This window comes from Vicia villosa, linkage group LG1, assembly GCF_029867415.1.
Source record: "Vicia villosa cultivar HV-30 ecotype Madison, WI linkage group LG1, Vvil1.0, whole genome shotgun sequence".
Lineage (NCBI taxonomy): Eukaryota > Viridiplantae > Streptophyta > Magnoliopsida > Fabales > Fabaceae > Vicia > Vicia villosa.
The window spans coordinates 40936342-40951094 of NC_081180.1; the positions used below are offsets into that span (position 1 = coordinate 40936342).

Here is a 14753-nt window from a genome sequence, read left to right on the forward strand (position 1 = left end):
TACTGTAAATAACAGATAAGATACCGGATAATAAACTGAGACGTGGCAAATGAGGGGTCGTTCTTCTTCGGCTGCCGCCGCCAGCGCCAGTCGTGAAAGGAGGAGAAAAACAAACTCAACCTCGCCGTTGAAGGATCGAACCAGAACTACTTCATCAAAATTATCATCTTCATCCGAACTAACCTCTTCTCCCTCTGCTACCACTCTACTCGATCGTGAACCAAACACTGCTCTCTTTGGCGAATACTCTAACCCTAACCCTCGATCCTTCCCGCACAATGTTAAACAGAAATGTTGGGAAAAAGCTGATAAGGTTAAAGGACGGGACCCCGATCGATGGCGGAGGGATCCTCTCGGGAATCTTATCTTCCGGAAGCTTGTAGGTTGCCCGGGTTGTCTCTGTCATGACTATGATCACATTCTACCTTACTCTAAGGTTTTCCTTTTTCTCTTTTCATGTTTTATCACTTTTCTTGAATTGTTTTTCTCAGCATAATTTGTAATTTATTACAATCTTCTTATTAATGGAGAATCAATTTCATTGGAAATTACTGATGACGACGTGTCAATGTCGGTATCTCGTGTCTGGTGTCCGTGCTTCATAGATAGATATGACATTGAGGATTTAGTTTGAGTTTAGTTAAATAGTTTAATTAGGCTGTTATAAACATGCTGGTTTGTACCAAGGATCTAGATGAATATGAAAAACTATTAGAAGGAGATTAATTAAGCGTTTATTCATTATTTGGAAAGTTTATTGAAATAAAATGTAAACAGAAAACTGGTTTATCGTAAGTTATTCTATTAAAGTTATTCTATTAAGTGAATGCAAATTGCAATACTAGTATAAGCTTTTGTGTCATGAAATTAGTCTAATCTGGTTTCAAACACCTTTTTCATTTCTGTAAAAGGTAGTGCGCTTTACTCTAACCTGTGGTATATCGGTGGCTAGCTATCATTCAATTAAGGGATAAAGGTAGAGAGTAAAGGAGGATGAAAGCTTTTGGTTTATCTATCTAGCTATTTGGAAGTTTGCTATAAAGGAGAAGAAAATGGGAAATTTGTATGTTATCCTCTGATTACGACTTAGTCAATTTTCTGAACCTTAACACGCTATTTAGGGGCATTGTTTCCGGAACCTTAACACGTTAAACATCCTCCCAGGAGACCATCATGACATCAATGAGTTGTCAACTTATTTTGATTTGTTTTCCTTTTTACTTATTCATTTTGGTGTTTTCTGAAATTCAGGGGGGCCAAAGCACGCTGGAAAACTGTCAAGTATTACAGGTAACGTTTCCCCGTCTTTCTTCATTTCTCTGTTTCTAGCGGAGTAAAATGTGTTGACTTTCAGGAGTATAATTTATAATAAGTTTTATTATTGTGTAATGTGCTTTTGCGGGATGCCATTTTTTAAACCATTGTATATGAGATTCAGTTAATCTAGGTTATGGATTATCTACTTAGAGTTCCATAGTGAAAATATATATTATAAATAACTACTTAGGTTTTTGTCATAGGATTTTGTTACCATATTTCTGGACAGTGAACTAATAAGGACTTGGATGTATACGATTACTGGAGCTATGTAGAAGTAGGGTGAAACTTGTATAATGTTGGCATGACTATCTTAGGTAGTGGGAAGAAAAAGAATATTGACATCAATAACATTATATTGATATTGAATATTGATGTGAATGGTATGCTGGATATTACTTCAAAAGCCAAAGTACTAATCCTTATTTATACTAATACTTGGCTCTTAATCCTAACTAAATAAGGAAATATTGAAGTTAATTCTAAAGTTTATTATATGCTCGGACATATTTCATGATAAAACAATAATGCGATGAGATGATTTTTTTAAAATATTTAACACAAGTCATCGGATGTCACACTGATTTTGTTATCCTACTATTATGTGGCTTTCAAACTTTCTATCGACGAGCTTTCCAATTATTAACATTAATGTCATTAGATGCTGGCATGATTTCCTTCTTCTAGTTGACTTGTTCATGTTATCTTTCATGTGGTTATGTTGCCAGCTCTAGTTTATTTGATTCCTTTTGCATTCACTTGATAAAAGTTCTGTCTATAATTTTCCAGGCAACAGTTAATCGATCAAAGGGTAATAGAACAGATATCTCCAGATCTGATCTTATTCAGAAGAGTTCTTATTGCAGGGTTTCAGGTATGTCACTATGACTATTATGATCTTACTTAGCCGTAGTAACTGGAAACTTACTGATGGAAATACTGGGTGAATTGCAGATCGTGATATGGATATGCTGGAATTATCTGCTTTTGGCAATGTTCGGCGTGGACAAGATACCGGAGGATGTAGAATTCAATGATGACAACAAACATTTTATACGTATTAATTTATATTGCGTGGTTCATTCCTATCCGGGGTTGGAATGATGACATTTTTCGGAGCTCCATCTCTGCGACTGCAAAGAAGGTGGTGGCAATGGCATTGTCATATCCGAAGTTGATGTATTCAAAGTGTAGGCATGTAACTATATTTATGTACTCTCTTTAAAACTGTAAGATCTCTCTCCAGTGTAACTATTTGATAATTTTGAATCTGTTAAGAACAAAGCAGAATGTACTAACTAAGCATAGATGTAGAGAAGAGTGAAGGTGATGATCTAAATCTGAGTCTGGGTAGTTCTCTTTCTCCATGTGACTTGATGGGTCAGCCATATAATATAGGAGTAGGTATTTTTCAAACTCCCTTTTTAATATTTTTAAAATTAATTGATATTATTAAAGAAGAAACATTTGAGAAAATTTATCTCTTCATTATACACGCTTCCATCATCCATGTATCATGTGAAAGGCCTTCAATCATGCCTATTCTAGATTGTTTTATTTATATTTCATATTTTTGTAAATCTGAAGACGAAGTGATAATAACTACTAGACATTCCCATACAATCCTGAAATTCAGGGTTGGAATCTTTCTGTTGACGTCTCACCTAATAATATTGATTTTTGTCCGTTAAGATAAGATTTGCAGACATTTAAATTTTATTCTGACGATGGTTTGTTATAATTATATTCTTAATATTAACCATCTCAAACAATATTAGAATAATATATTGTAAATATATATTTTTTTACAATATTGCAAAGACTATAGTTCTATATTAACCTATACATTTGAGCACTTTACTTAGAAAGTTACTATAAAAGATAGACACGCATTCATAAAATACATTTGCACCACTTAAAGTGATCGATCACTTACACATTTTTTGCTTAAAAGATAGCATTACATGAATATGGAGTGTGACTTACTAATCACTTTGGTAAATGTTGGCAAAATTTCTTCGCACATTTTTAACACCTTCAAATCTTTATTGCTTTCCATGAATCAAATATTAAATTCTAACCGTTTAGATTGATTTTTCCAACACTATTTTTGTTGACACATGAAAGGGAGACAAATAGGCGCACACTATATATTTAAATAAATTCAGGAACACTATAGAAACATCAAAAGATTGCCAATGGGAATTGCTTTACTCATTACTAGAAAGCCCCACTAATTAAGTACCTTGATTAAGGGGTTATTGGTGAGGTGTGCTTGATTGTAGAATGCATGCTTGTAAAATATAAACACTTTAAAAATATAAATGATCGACGTGTTCATATGAAAATCATACAATCAACTTAAATACCCAATTAAGAAATTATCAACTTTAGATGCTTTCAAAACCTATGGCCTCCCTTGGAGTTTTTGTGTGGTGTGAAGAGGACAAAGCTGCCACTATTCATATTAGTTTAATGGAGAAAATTTCTGTTCCCACTAGCAATAACAAACATGAGGTGGAAGACAACTTTTGAGCCTTTTTTAATTTTTTGTTCAATACATGCACATATTTACAGAAAAATGTATACTAGAGTTGCAAAAATCACAGGAGCAAGAAATTCAATATCTCAGATTTAGAAAATTTGGACTCTGACAAAAAGTAGTTGACCCTGCTGAACATGGATAACCATTTATCTAGCTGTTTTCCTAATACTGCTAGTGCTGTTGCCTTTTCGTGAGTTGAGGCAATATGTGAAGTGTTGGAGTCTTCTTGTGAGTTTCTTGGTTGTGTCCCCACTTTCTTTCTTCTACACATAGCCTATATAAAATATTCTTTAAGATTTAATGGCCATTTCCCACTACATTTTGACTTTGGTTGGTTTTATACCACCTTAGGTAATTGATACAAGAATATTTCCTTGTCATCTTTCCACTTTCATAGGGTACTCCACATTGACTTAAAATATATAATAACTTGATGTCCGCCTAGTTTAAGTAGTTTAATTTGGATTTCTTAAGCAATATTGGACCAGAAATGCTTAGTGGAGTAGAGTCTTGATGTAGGGGAGTGGATCTCCGGTACCATGGTGCAGGGTAGATCTGCAAAGTTAACACTTTAACGTTCAAGGCAAGATAATGAAGAGTATATTGACTTAGAAATTTTTTTTATAGACCTCCCAACCTTCTAGCCCATCTCTGGTGAAAAACCCAAACTACCCCTGACTTCGGAAATGCATTTCCGAAATGCAAGAAAAAGGTGTTTTCGGAGATGCATCTCCGAAAGCGCAATTTTTTTTTTGAAAAAATTGTCTTATTTCAGAAGTTCATTTCCGAAAACAGCATTTCGGAAGTTAATTTCCGAAATACTGGGTGTTTTGCAGATTAAGCAAAACAGCCCCCTCCCCCATTCATTTTACCCTAATCCTATTCTAAACACAACCTCTCTTCAAAATTTCTGCAAAAAGCAAGTGTGAAGTATCAGAGATAGCCAACATCTTCTTCCAATCTCAATCTAAATCCTCCCAAACTCTATTAGTGGTAAGTTTAGTGCATTTTTTTCAATTTGTAGATCCATTATTATATCTCTATTAGGGTTGTTTAGGTTGTTTAGATCCATTAGTTAAACTCTAAACTGCTATTTAGGTTGTTTAGTAGGCATAAAAGTAGTTTTGATTTAGGATTTTGGGGTCTGCCATGGAAGTTGCAGAAAACTTCTGCGCAGGGGTGTTTCCGAAGTTCATTTTCGAAAACACCTCCATTCCCAGTTTCGGAAATGAACTTCCGAATTGTATCAGAAGTTTAATTTTTTTTAGTTCTTTATGTTGTCTCGCATATTAATCGATTTCAATTGTTTTCAGGAACATGTCAGACAACGTAGCACGCATCAGACAGGGTAGAGAGACCCAGACTGCGTCGGCTAGACGCGAGCGGGCGGCGCAGCTGGCATCGACATGTGGACGGGGGCAGGGGCGGGGACGACGTGTGCGAGTTCCCGTGGAGATGGACGAGGGTACCTCCTCATCTGGATCTAGGAGTAGGCTGGCTCGAGTATCTTCTTCCCGCCAGCGAGAGGAGGAGGAGGACGTGGCAGTGCCATACCACGAGGCGGAGGGGGTACCAGATGTTGACCCTCCACCCGGGGAGGAGGATGAGCAGGAGAACAGCTACCCGGGAGGGCCCATTGACACTTCCGTGCTGATATCCTATCGCGACCACGTCGCTCGGCGGATCTGGGAGGGAGAGATATTTTTTATAATTTGCCCGAGTACATTATTTAACCGTTTATAATTTAGACGTTTATTCAATATTTTATTAACCGTCTATTTAACCGGTCTATGTAACATACTTTTTTATTTGTTTTTTTGTAACAGGAGAGAGATCCGTTGAAAATGGTGAACCATGCCCGAAAGATTTTCAGTCTGTTTAAACCGACTGCCGAGTGGTTTAACGACGCTGTGAGAGGTTCAGGGCTCAGTGGGCTCTGCATGACGGGGTACACCACCATCAGCCACGGCATGCAGGGGGCTTTTGTGGAGCGGTGGCACAAGGAGACGTCTTCTTTCCACTTGCCGGTTGGGGAGATGAAGATCACCTTGCATGATGTGCAGTGTCTTCTCCACCTGCCGATCAGGGGGCCACTGTTGACCCACTCCCGGATCCAGAGGGTCGTAGCCACTGAGTGGATGGCGCTCTATTTGGGTATGGAGTCAGAAGCTGCTGACTTTGAGTGCGCCACGACATCTGGGCCTCATATCCGGTTCACCACACTGAGCCGCTATTTCGAGTACCACCTGGACGCGGCGGCCGATACCGAGGAGGCGGGTGACGAGCTATTTACACATTATCACTGTGGCTGTGCTCTCCGGTGCTGGTACATGCATGTGGTAGGCGCTGCGATCTTTGTCGACAAGAGTGCGAGGTACGTCGACGTGACCTACCTCCGCTACTTCATGGACCTGACCACCGTTCACCAGTGGAACTGGGGGGCAGCTACTCTGGCATACCTATACCAGAAGCTGAATGAGGCCTCCAACTGGAGGACGAGGCAGTTGACCGGATCCTGCACACTACTCACAGTACGTTTCATTTTAATTGTTCCGTATTTATTTATGTTTCGTATTTACTTATGTTTCGTATTTATTTATGTTTCAGAGCTGGATCATCTTCTACTTCTCCCGCATCCACGGCTTCCACATCGATCCTGCGTACGTTGACGCCATGCCCAGGGCCGCCAGATACGTTCTCCAGAGGGGGAACAATACGATGGGACCATACCGTGGGTACTTGGACCGCACGATGCACGACGACGTCACCTGGAGGCCGTTCAGCGACTACACTCAGATTGTCCCCTTTGACGACATATCTCTATATTCTGGCTGGTTGGCATGCGGGACTACCATCATGCGGGACTACGATGCATGCGGCAGTTCGGATTTGTGCAGATGATACCCAGGTCACCCTTTGAGGCTGCTCCCGACACAGTGACCAGAGTGCAACTCACTGCCATGTTTGACGATTGGGAGCATCATGTGGTACCGGAGGAGTACCGTCGCATGCGGGTCACCCAGGACTGGCACAGTGTGGAGGGGTACGTCACATGGTTCTATCGGGTGTCACATCCTCTGCTGACACCCGACGCTCCCGGCGCTCCTAGGCCAGCACACGAGGAGATCCTGGAGAACCAGCAGGCCGAGGATGACCACGCCATTGATCTCCTGCCGATCTGCCTGCGGATAGAGATGCTTGGGCGGGACGCGTTGGATCGAGGTGTCGTTCATCAGGGCGGTCCAGAGGCAGTCGCCGTGATGGAGATGATCGTCACTGATGCGGGCTGTGCGGCGGCATACGGGCGGCAGAGGAGGGCAGGGTGAGAGGGTTAGGCATACCCAGTAGTGGTCGGGTTTTTTTTTTTTGTTTTCGGATTGTATCTTTCGTACACTATTATTATTTGGATTTCGATCGGATCGGTTTGTATATATCACTTTTCTTATCATATTAGTATATTAGTATTTTCTGTTTATATATCGATTATTTTTATTTGCCGTCTATCTTTAATTCCAAAATCATTAAAAAAAAACAGTTTCTGCATAATTCGGAAGTTCATTTCCGAAACCCCCCAAAATCTGAAAAAAGGTGTTTTCAGAAGTTCATCTCCGAAAACACCCCCCCATTTGGTGTTTTCGGAGATGAACTTCCGAAGTCTGAGAAAATTTTTTTAAAAAAATTACTTCGGAAGTTCATTTCCGAAGCAGGGGTAAACTGGGTTTTTCGCTGGGGGTGACCCCCATAGGGAGGTGGGTAAAGAAAAAACCTTGATTTATGGGTTAAAGTGACAACACCTCAAGTCTCACGTGAAACGTCTTATATCTGAATGACTCTTATAGATATTCCCTACAATTTCGACGTGAAATACGAGAGACCGTCTGATGACATGTAACGGTAAACAACAGCCCCTAGCATGAATCATGTGTGGATCCCTAGAGTAGAGTTGTACTATACCTTCCGTGCTTTAGTGGAGTGACCCGGACTGATGATTGGACTTCCTCTTTTTGAACCAGTAGCCAGCTTGGCCCAAAACAATTACTATTGAATATAAAATATCATAATTGTGTATAAGAAAATTCTACAATTAATCCTAGGGTTGACTAGTTGGTAAAGACTTGAGACTTGAGAGTGTGCTCTTCTAAATTATAGACAAATTAACGTGTATTTGGATTTGGGGTGAACTTGACACCGTGATTTTGTTGGCGTTGCGAAGTGTAGTTTTTGTTTAAATTGCGGCGACTCACCATGATTATGTTAATCTTATTGTCAAGCTAAACACGCACTTAGTTTGAGGTGATACTTTGGGAAAAAACAAAACAAAAATTAAAGTCTTAATTTAAGTTTTCAAACAGGTAAAAGACAGAAGTTTATGAAAGTTTACCAACGTGTGGAAACAACATGTTGGTCTTCCAAGAAATGATGGGTTACTATCAACTTTATGACTTTGGGAATATGATAATATTGCTGCTCCATCATATCGACATTCCATGTTAAATAAACATTCACCAAGATCTTATGCCGGTGTATATATAAACTGAGAACTAGCATATGAGAGGAAAACATAACCTAGAGCTTGCTGCTGAGAACGATCATTACAGGCATGACAGGAACTTTCTTTCGATTTTTCGTGATTCTTCTTGGCCTTTCTCATCTTTTATTCTCGACAGCAGTCCCAGTTACAAGTAAATTCTACAACTTTTATCGTTTATTCTCATGAAATTCATTGCTAATCAAAACATGCATGTAGTTTTTCTTCATCTTCTTAGTCCGAGTCTTACATATGGCATGCTTGTATTAAGCAGGAACTGAAAATCTTATGCAAGATGTGCAAGTTCACCTAATTACTCAGGAAAATACTCCTAAGGTACAATCTGATACTATCTAAGACTATTAATATTGCACTTTAAGAAAAACCATATACACCAATTTGGACGCGTTCATGTTTGCAGGTTATTACTGAGAAAAACTTGCATTTGGAAGAGTTAAACATTACTGAGAGGATGGATTTAGAACTTCATGATTATCCACCATCTGGCGCAAATGGTCGTCACACTCCAAGAGCACCATAACGAAGTGCTGCGTGATTAAATGTTAGTTCCGCTATGTAAAACAATATATTAAGTTGACATATGAGTTGTAAAAGCATTTATGTTTGATGAAAAAAAAAGACTAATTAGTGTTTGGTCATGAGATCTCAGGAACTCATGTATGGTGGTGATTAACTTCTACTTATGTAACTTCTACTTATATAACTTCTGCTTATATAACTTCTGCTTATTTTATCAGTTCTACAATGTCAGTTTCTAGCAGCCATAGCATGCATGTAACATAAGCAATTAGCTTCTCTTAGAAGCTGAAAATTGGATAATTATTCATATTGGTGCAAAAAATCCTCCACCGTCCATCTATATATTAATTTAGTACTAGATAGGGATGCATTTGGAATTTAACCGACAAACAACCTTTTTCTTTTGGCACTACTTTTGTCCAGAAAAAGATGTTTAAAAATGAAGAATTATTTGTCCACCCACAGATTGTATAAACCATGTTCCTGGAAAGTGAACTCAGAACTAATCCAAAATGTTTGTTTAATTTATGTAATTATGGTATTGGCCACTTACTAGACTTAAAAAGAGTATGGTCTTCATATTTAATATTAATTTGCTTTAATATTTGATATTAATCATAAAGACAAGTTCACATGGAACAGAACAGAAAGAAAGTTGTTTCCACAACAAATGACATGCAAATTTAGTACTATTAGGCCAGAAAACTTTGAATGATTAGTCTTGTGGAGATGGAGCAATAGCGGGTGCTGGTGAAGGAGCAGCATTTTGATCAACGCGCGAAAATCCAAATTTCTTAATAAGTTCATTTGCGATTAGTTCATTAGCACTGTCTGAGGGATGATACTCGTCCCAAAACACGTATTTGCTTCTGTCGGAGCATAGTATTGATGCAGGTACGCATGTAAGCGCCGGTCGAATTCTCCCAAACGAACAACACGGCGAGTCTGAGTTTTCGAATCCTACAAACCAAACATAATTAGATTAAAACCGATCCTAATAGTATGTTCATCCGATTAATAAGGAAGAGATCAAGTAACGTATATGTACTTACCGTAATTAGCCGGATTACTAATCAAATCAGAGACAACATCATATGCATCTCCAAATCTATAATTTGAATTTGGAAGTTGTTTCGCCAATTCATCGACGAGTTCACTTGAAGCTTTATTAAAAGTAACAGCTAGTTTGTTAACTTTTTCTCTACAATTTCCGGTTGTAGTAAGCACCCTTTGAAGTGGAATGCATCCCATTGGACCCAACCCAAACACCATCAATTGTCTTGCTCCTAAACTATGAAGTACCTAAAAACACAAACAATACAAAAAAATATATAAATATTCTCATTAAGTAAATGAATCATGATTACTTTAGTGTCATGAATTCAATAAACCTTTAGTTGTCTTCTTAGTGTTCCTATCAAGTAGTCCATGAAGGTTTCATCATTGTAAGTCCATGAATCAGTGTAAACAGGCATCAAGTAGTTGTTGATAAAGTCATTGCTACCTAAAGCAACAACATAACGGGCTTCTCTAAAAAAGTTTTCCGCGGCTCTTTTTCCGATTTTGCTTCTGATTAGTTCTTGTGTCCCTTGAAAGAGTTCAATTTGTTTGTCTAGTGATAACTTCTCAATCTGCATGAAAAATAATTGGTTCATCCAGAATAAATCAGTATTAGATAAATGCCGTGAGACACATATAGTATAAAAGTTGACACTTGCAACTCACAAAATAAGTGCCGGTTTCATTCAAGATTCCACCACCACCAGAAGCATAGTTCAATCCATTTATCAGTATATCTTTCTCAGTTATAGATGTGTCTAGGGCAGGAGGAGGCCTAGGTAGCCCTAACTTGTCACCTGAAAATGTATAACATTAGATTATAGTTCTCTGAACAAAAGTGTGTCTGGTGTCTTACATCTGTCTGAATAAGTGTGAGTCTGGTGTCTGACACATATCAACGTGTCTGTCTCTGTGTCGTATAAAAGTGAAAAGATTTTACCTATAATGTCAGCGACAGTGCGACCATTAGAGAATCTTCCATTAGGCAACCCATTACCCATGTCTATACCATACCAAGGGAGGTTTGCTTGAGCAAGGCTTCTAGAGAGATGCTTATTGTTTCCAACATCCGAAAGCGAGTCTCCGAAAATGAATTGCACAATCTTACAATGGCATCCTTCAAGCTTAATTCCAAAAATGATAGCTACAATAATAATACCAATTATCTTCATGTTAATTAATTTGTCTTGTAACACAAAGCACTTATGTTGTTTTCTTAAATATGTGTGGGTTTTTATAGTAGCCAGCTAATGGAATATTTTATATCTTGACAAATGTTATTTACAATTTGGTAGTAACACAAAGAAAATGTCATGGACATGCAATGACAGGAAACAAATTGTTTGATATACCAACTTTCTTACTGATTCAAAACTACTGCAACTACCTATATATTTTGTTCCAAACTAGTGAGTAAAATCACGAATCTATGATGAAAGTCTTTTTTTTGGATGTTGCAATTTGAAAATGAAATCCATGCGAAGTAGAAATTGAATGTGTGGTGGTGACACTCAAAGTATAATTCTCAACAAATACGTTGGATGTTCTTAGGGTAAATTGTTACGTACGCTATGTTCACCCAACAAGGAAATACAACAATTTTATTGGGACAGGCTTGAGTAAATGAGTAATAAAACCGAAGGATGTGTTTGGTGTAGAGCTCTTCATCTAACAGTTCATTCAAAAAATGAATTGAATCAACAATAATAAGAGGACGATTTATCTATACTCAAGCTGAATTAAAATTATTGATTTGATATACCGAAATTCCAATTCGCAATAAATTGTTAAAATTTTTCCGAATTTTGCTATACTTTTTCAAATTTTTTGATAAAATATTTAAACTTGTTTTTAATTTTTTTTTGTTGGTTCGGTTAAATTTTAGTATCAAATCGATTTATTTGTTATTTGATTTGATTTTGAAACTTGTTTATACCATTCAGATTTGATTCACTAACAAAATATAATCGTTTTATTTTAACTTAAATTTATTTTGATTAGCCATTTATTTAAGGGAAAAAAAGAGAATAAAGAAATAAATGTTTAAAAGATAATGGTCTTCACTTTTTTTATTTATTGCCCATAAAACTAGATGGAATTTTTAATTTCTTAATACTTGTCAAAAACACGATAAATCTATTTGACACCCCTTAACTTGTACCTAACACCTCCATAACCTTTCATTTTACCATAATACTCTTGAAGTTAAAAAACAATCAACTTTACACATTCAAAATCATATTTTTTTAGAATTTTACAAAAAAAATATATAGTTTTTTTATCGAAGATTTGTTGTTCATATCTGATATTTATAAGTAAGTGTCATTTTTCATTTAATTTATATATTTATACTGAATTTTTTGATATAATATTGGATATTTAGAGAAAAATGTACATTTTTATCGAATTTTTTAAATTGTCGGTACCAAAGTTATGGTTTTATACTAACAATTTAGAAAAATCGGGTATAATGTCATATTTTGTTTGTATTTTTACCGAATTTTTCAAAAAAATTTGTATGAATGTTATGTGTTTTTATTGACAATTTTGAAATATCTAGTAAAAATGCATATATTCATATCAGATATTTACTAAATCTCGGTACACCTACTTGCATACCGAAAATTTAAAATTTCCAGTAGATGCAGGGATGTGACCAGATTTTTTTTTATAATTTGGTAGGTCAACTTTATTTTTTATTTTTTGGGTCTATTGTTTGTAGTGAGGAAAAGAGGAAGAGACGACAAGATCATTCCTAGATTGAGCAAGAGAGTAGTTGCAGAGAGCTTTGGTGGAGGCGGCGAAGATAACATAGATAGTCATATGCAAATTAGGACAAGAAGAATAGTCCTCACCGGTTCTCACTGTAGGAGGATTGAGTAGTCTCACGGACCGCGTATTCTCCATCACATAGGAGGTGGATGTGGAGTGGCCAAAGATTATGATGCTACGGTAGATGTTCTCATTGTTGATTATGTTGAGGTAGAGGAGACAATTCAGAATGATACGTAGGTTCTTTCTCAGACTGATAAGAAGATTCGTATTTTAGCTGATATGGAGGTGCTAATTCAGGCAAATACAAAGGTGTCTGTTCAGGATGACACGGATGGAGAGTTCCCTGGAAGGCCTTCTGAGCGTATCTTTCTCACTTGGTATATTGGTCATATGGCATTTAGATTATAGCACATAGATGTAAAAATATTTTAATGGAAGTTATTTTTATTTATTAGTGGTTAGTTGAATGTAACTAATTATTTATGCTTTATTTGTTACAGAACCACGCCGATTGAAAATCCCCACTCATGAGTCGAAGTTGAAGAAATTCTTTAAATTATAGATGCCTGATCAGGTCATGGCGATTTTCATTGATCCTAGCCTACTGTCGTTGGTGAACTGTTTAGTCACCATTGTTGATGCTCCCTTATTGTCAGATTTTGTTGAGGGAAGGCATAATGGGACATCTTTCTTTCAACTTCCATTTGGTGAGATGACGATTATTCATGATTATGTCTCCAACCTCTTCCATCTCCTCCTTGCTAGTAAATTCATCACCCCTCCACTGATGAACCAAAAGATTGCATGTATGGTTGATGAGGTATACCTAGGTGTTACAAGTGGATGGCATTGGGGGAGTTCAGGGCTAACATGAGTGCAGATTTCTGTCTCTCATGGCTCTAGGATATGTATCACTCATTGGTAGAGCATTCCATGTATGATGTTGTCGCTAGGCTATACATGTTACATCTTATAGAATGTATTATCTTAGAGAATAAGTCTTGTGTATACATAGATTCCAAATACATATCCCTATTTGTTGACTTTGGGCCCTCGATTAGGCATGAGGTTGTGTTGCTTTGACATTTTATTTATTTCGTTCTTATTTATCAAAGACATTTTGTATATGTAATTTATGTTTATTGTGTAGTGTTAGATATACGAGCATTTCTCTTCCATTTGTGGTATGATCATGGTCCTATCACTGATGGCTCCCCATCGCCCATCAGATATAGTTCCAAGCATCCTCATTTATGTTAGAACAAAATCTGTTCATACTCATTGGGTTTTGATGATAACAAAGTACTTAAAGAACAATTGGGTATACTAACATTTGTTTAAGTGTGCAGGTTCATTAAGCTAGTAATTATCTTGGTTCTAACCCAGTTGAACAACTTATGAAGAGAAGCAGATATGACCTAGACTCGGATTGATCAAGATCTGGTCAACACTTGGAACCTCAACTTCTGATGACTTGGACACATAGTACTGCGCCTCTGGTCCGTACTATATGAAAAGCAGCTCCATCTTGTCAAAAGCCATATTATGAAGAAAGTCTACCATAATTCCTAGTGCAAGAATCAAGGCATTTTAAAATGACTTTTTTTAGTCTGCCCCAACATCCTTGTGGTCGTTGTGCTTGACACGACTTTGTTCAAAGGATGAAGATCTTATTAGTACAAACTTCCAACGACCTTCTCTTGGAAACCACTTCTCAACAAAGACACTTGTGCAAGTTATCTTCCAATGACTATTTAGTTACCTCTATATAGGGAGCTGAAGATTCAAAGGAACAAGAACACACATATATACAACAACAAGATATTACAACAAAGAACTAGAACTGATTTGATCACCAAGCTTTCGTACATAGTTGTTGTATTGCACATATACTTGAGATTTCTTACACTCGTATATCTTAGAAATATAAAGTGACAAGGTCTTTGTTTGTGTTGTATTCTTTGTACCTCTGACTGTATATCAAGTACA

At 37.1% G+C, this 14753-nt stretch overlaps 3 protein-coding genes across 3 annotated transcripts; 2 read left to right on the plus strand and 1 right to left on the minus strand.

Moving 5' to 3' along the window:
- Positions 1–2684, plus strand: LOC131635181 (uncharacterized). Its single transcript, XM_058905781.1, has 4 exons — positions 1–436; positions 1252–1290; positions 2107–2191; positions 2272–2684. The coding sequence occupies exons 1-4, from the start codon at positions 50–52 to the stop codon at positions 2352–2354; spliced, it is 594 nt and encodes a 197-aa protein (XP_058761764.1). The 5' UTR covers positions 1–49; the 3' UTR covers positions 2355–2684.
- Positions 2685–8323: 5639 nt separating this feature from the next.
- LOC131604803 (uncharacterized) lies at positions 8324–9147 on the plus strand. Its single transcript, XM_058877221.1, has 3 exons — positions 8324–8544; positions 8665–8726; positions 8812–9147. Exons 1-3 carry the CDS (start codon positions 8463–8465, stop codon positions 8929–8931), a joined length of 264 nt encoding a protein of 87 aa, XP_058733204.1. The 5' UTR covers positions 8324–8462; the 3' UTR covers positions 8932–9147.
- A 312-nt stretch (positions 9148–9459) lies between these two features.
- On the minus strand, positions 9460–11178 carry LOC131604793 (GDSL esterase/lipase At1g74460-like). Its single transcript, XM_058877212.1, has 5 exons — positions 10930–11178; positions 10656–10786; positions 10322–10561; positions 9983–10232; positions 9460–9890 (listed from the first exon to the last, which is right to left on the minus strand). Exons 1-5 carry the CDS (start codon positions 11159–11161, stop codon positions 9646–9648), a joined length of 1098 nt encoding a protein of 365 aa, XP_058733195.1. The 5' UTR covers positions 11162–11178; the 3' UTR covers positions 9460–9645.
- Between the last annotated feature and the right edge of the window lie 3575 nt (positions 11179–14753).

Bases quoted from the DNA above. Each gene is read 5' to 3' on its own strand.
- LOC131635181 (XM_058905781.1), top strand. From the start codon at position 50: ATGAGGGGTCGTTCTTCTTCGGCTGCCGCCGCCAGCGCCAGTCGTGAA. The intron at 437-1,251 runs GTTTTCCTTTTT...TCTGAAATTCAG, and splicing joins ACATTCTACCTTACTCTAAG to GGGGGCCAAAGCACGCTGGA. The intron at 1,291-2,106 runs GTAACGTTTCCC...ATAATTTTCCAG, and splicing joins AAAACTGTCAAGTATTACAG to GCAACAGTTAATCGATCAAA.
- LOC131604803 (XM_058877221.1), top strand. From the start codon at position 8,463: ATGACAGGAACTTTCTTTCGATTTTTCGTGATTCTTCTTGGCCTTTCT. The intron at 8,545-8,664 runs GTAAATTCTACA...TGTATTAAGCAG, and splicing joins GACAGCAGTCCCAGTTACAA to GAACTGAAAATCTTATGCAA. The intron at 8,727-8,811 runs GTACAATCTGAT...TCATGTTTGCAG, and splicing joins CTCAGGAAAATACTCCTAAG to GTTATTACTGAGAAAAACTT.
- LOC131604793 (XM_058877212.1), bottom strand. From the start codon at position 11,161: ATGAAGATAATTGGTATTATTATTGTAGCTATCATTTTTGGAATTAAG. The intron at 10,787-10,929 runs GTAAAATCTTTT...ATACATTTTCAG, and splicing joins CACTGTCGCTGACATTATAG to GTGACAAGTTAGGGCTACCT. The intron at 10,562-10,655 runs GTGAGTTGCAAG...TTTTTCATGCAG, and splicing joins ATGAAACCGGCACTTATTTT to ATTGAGAAGTTATCACTAGA.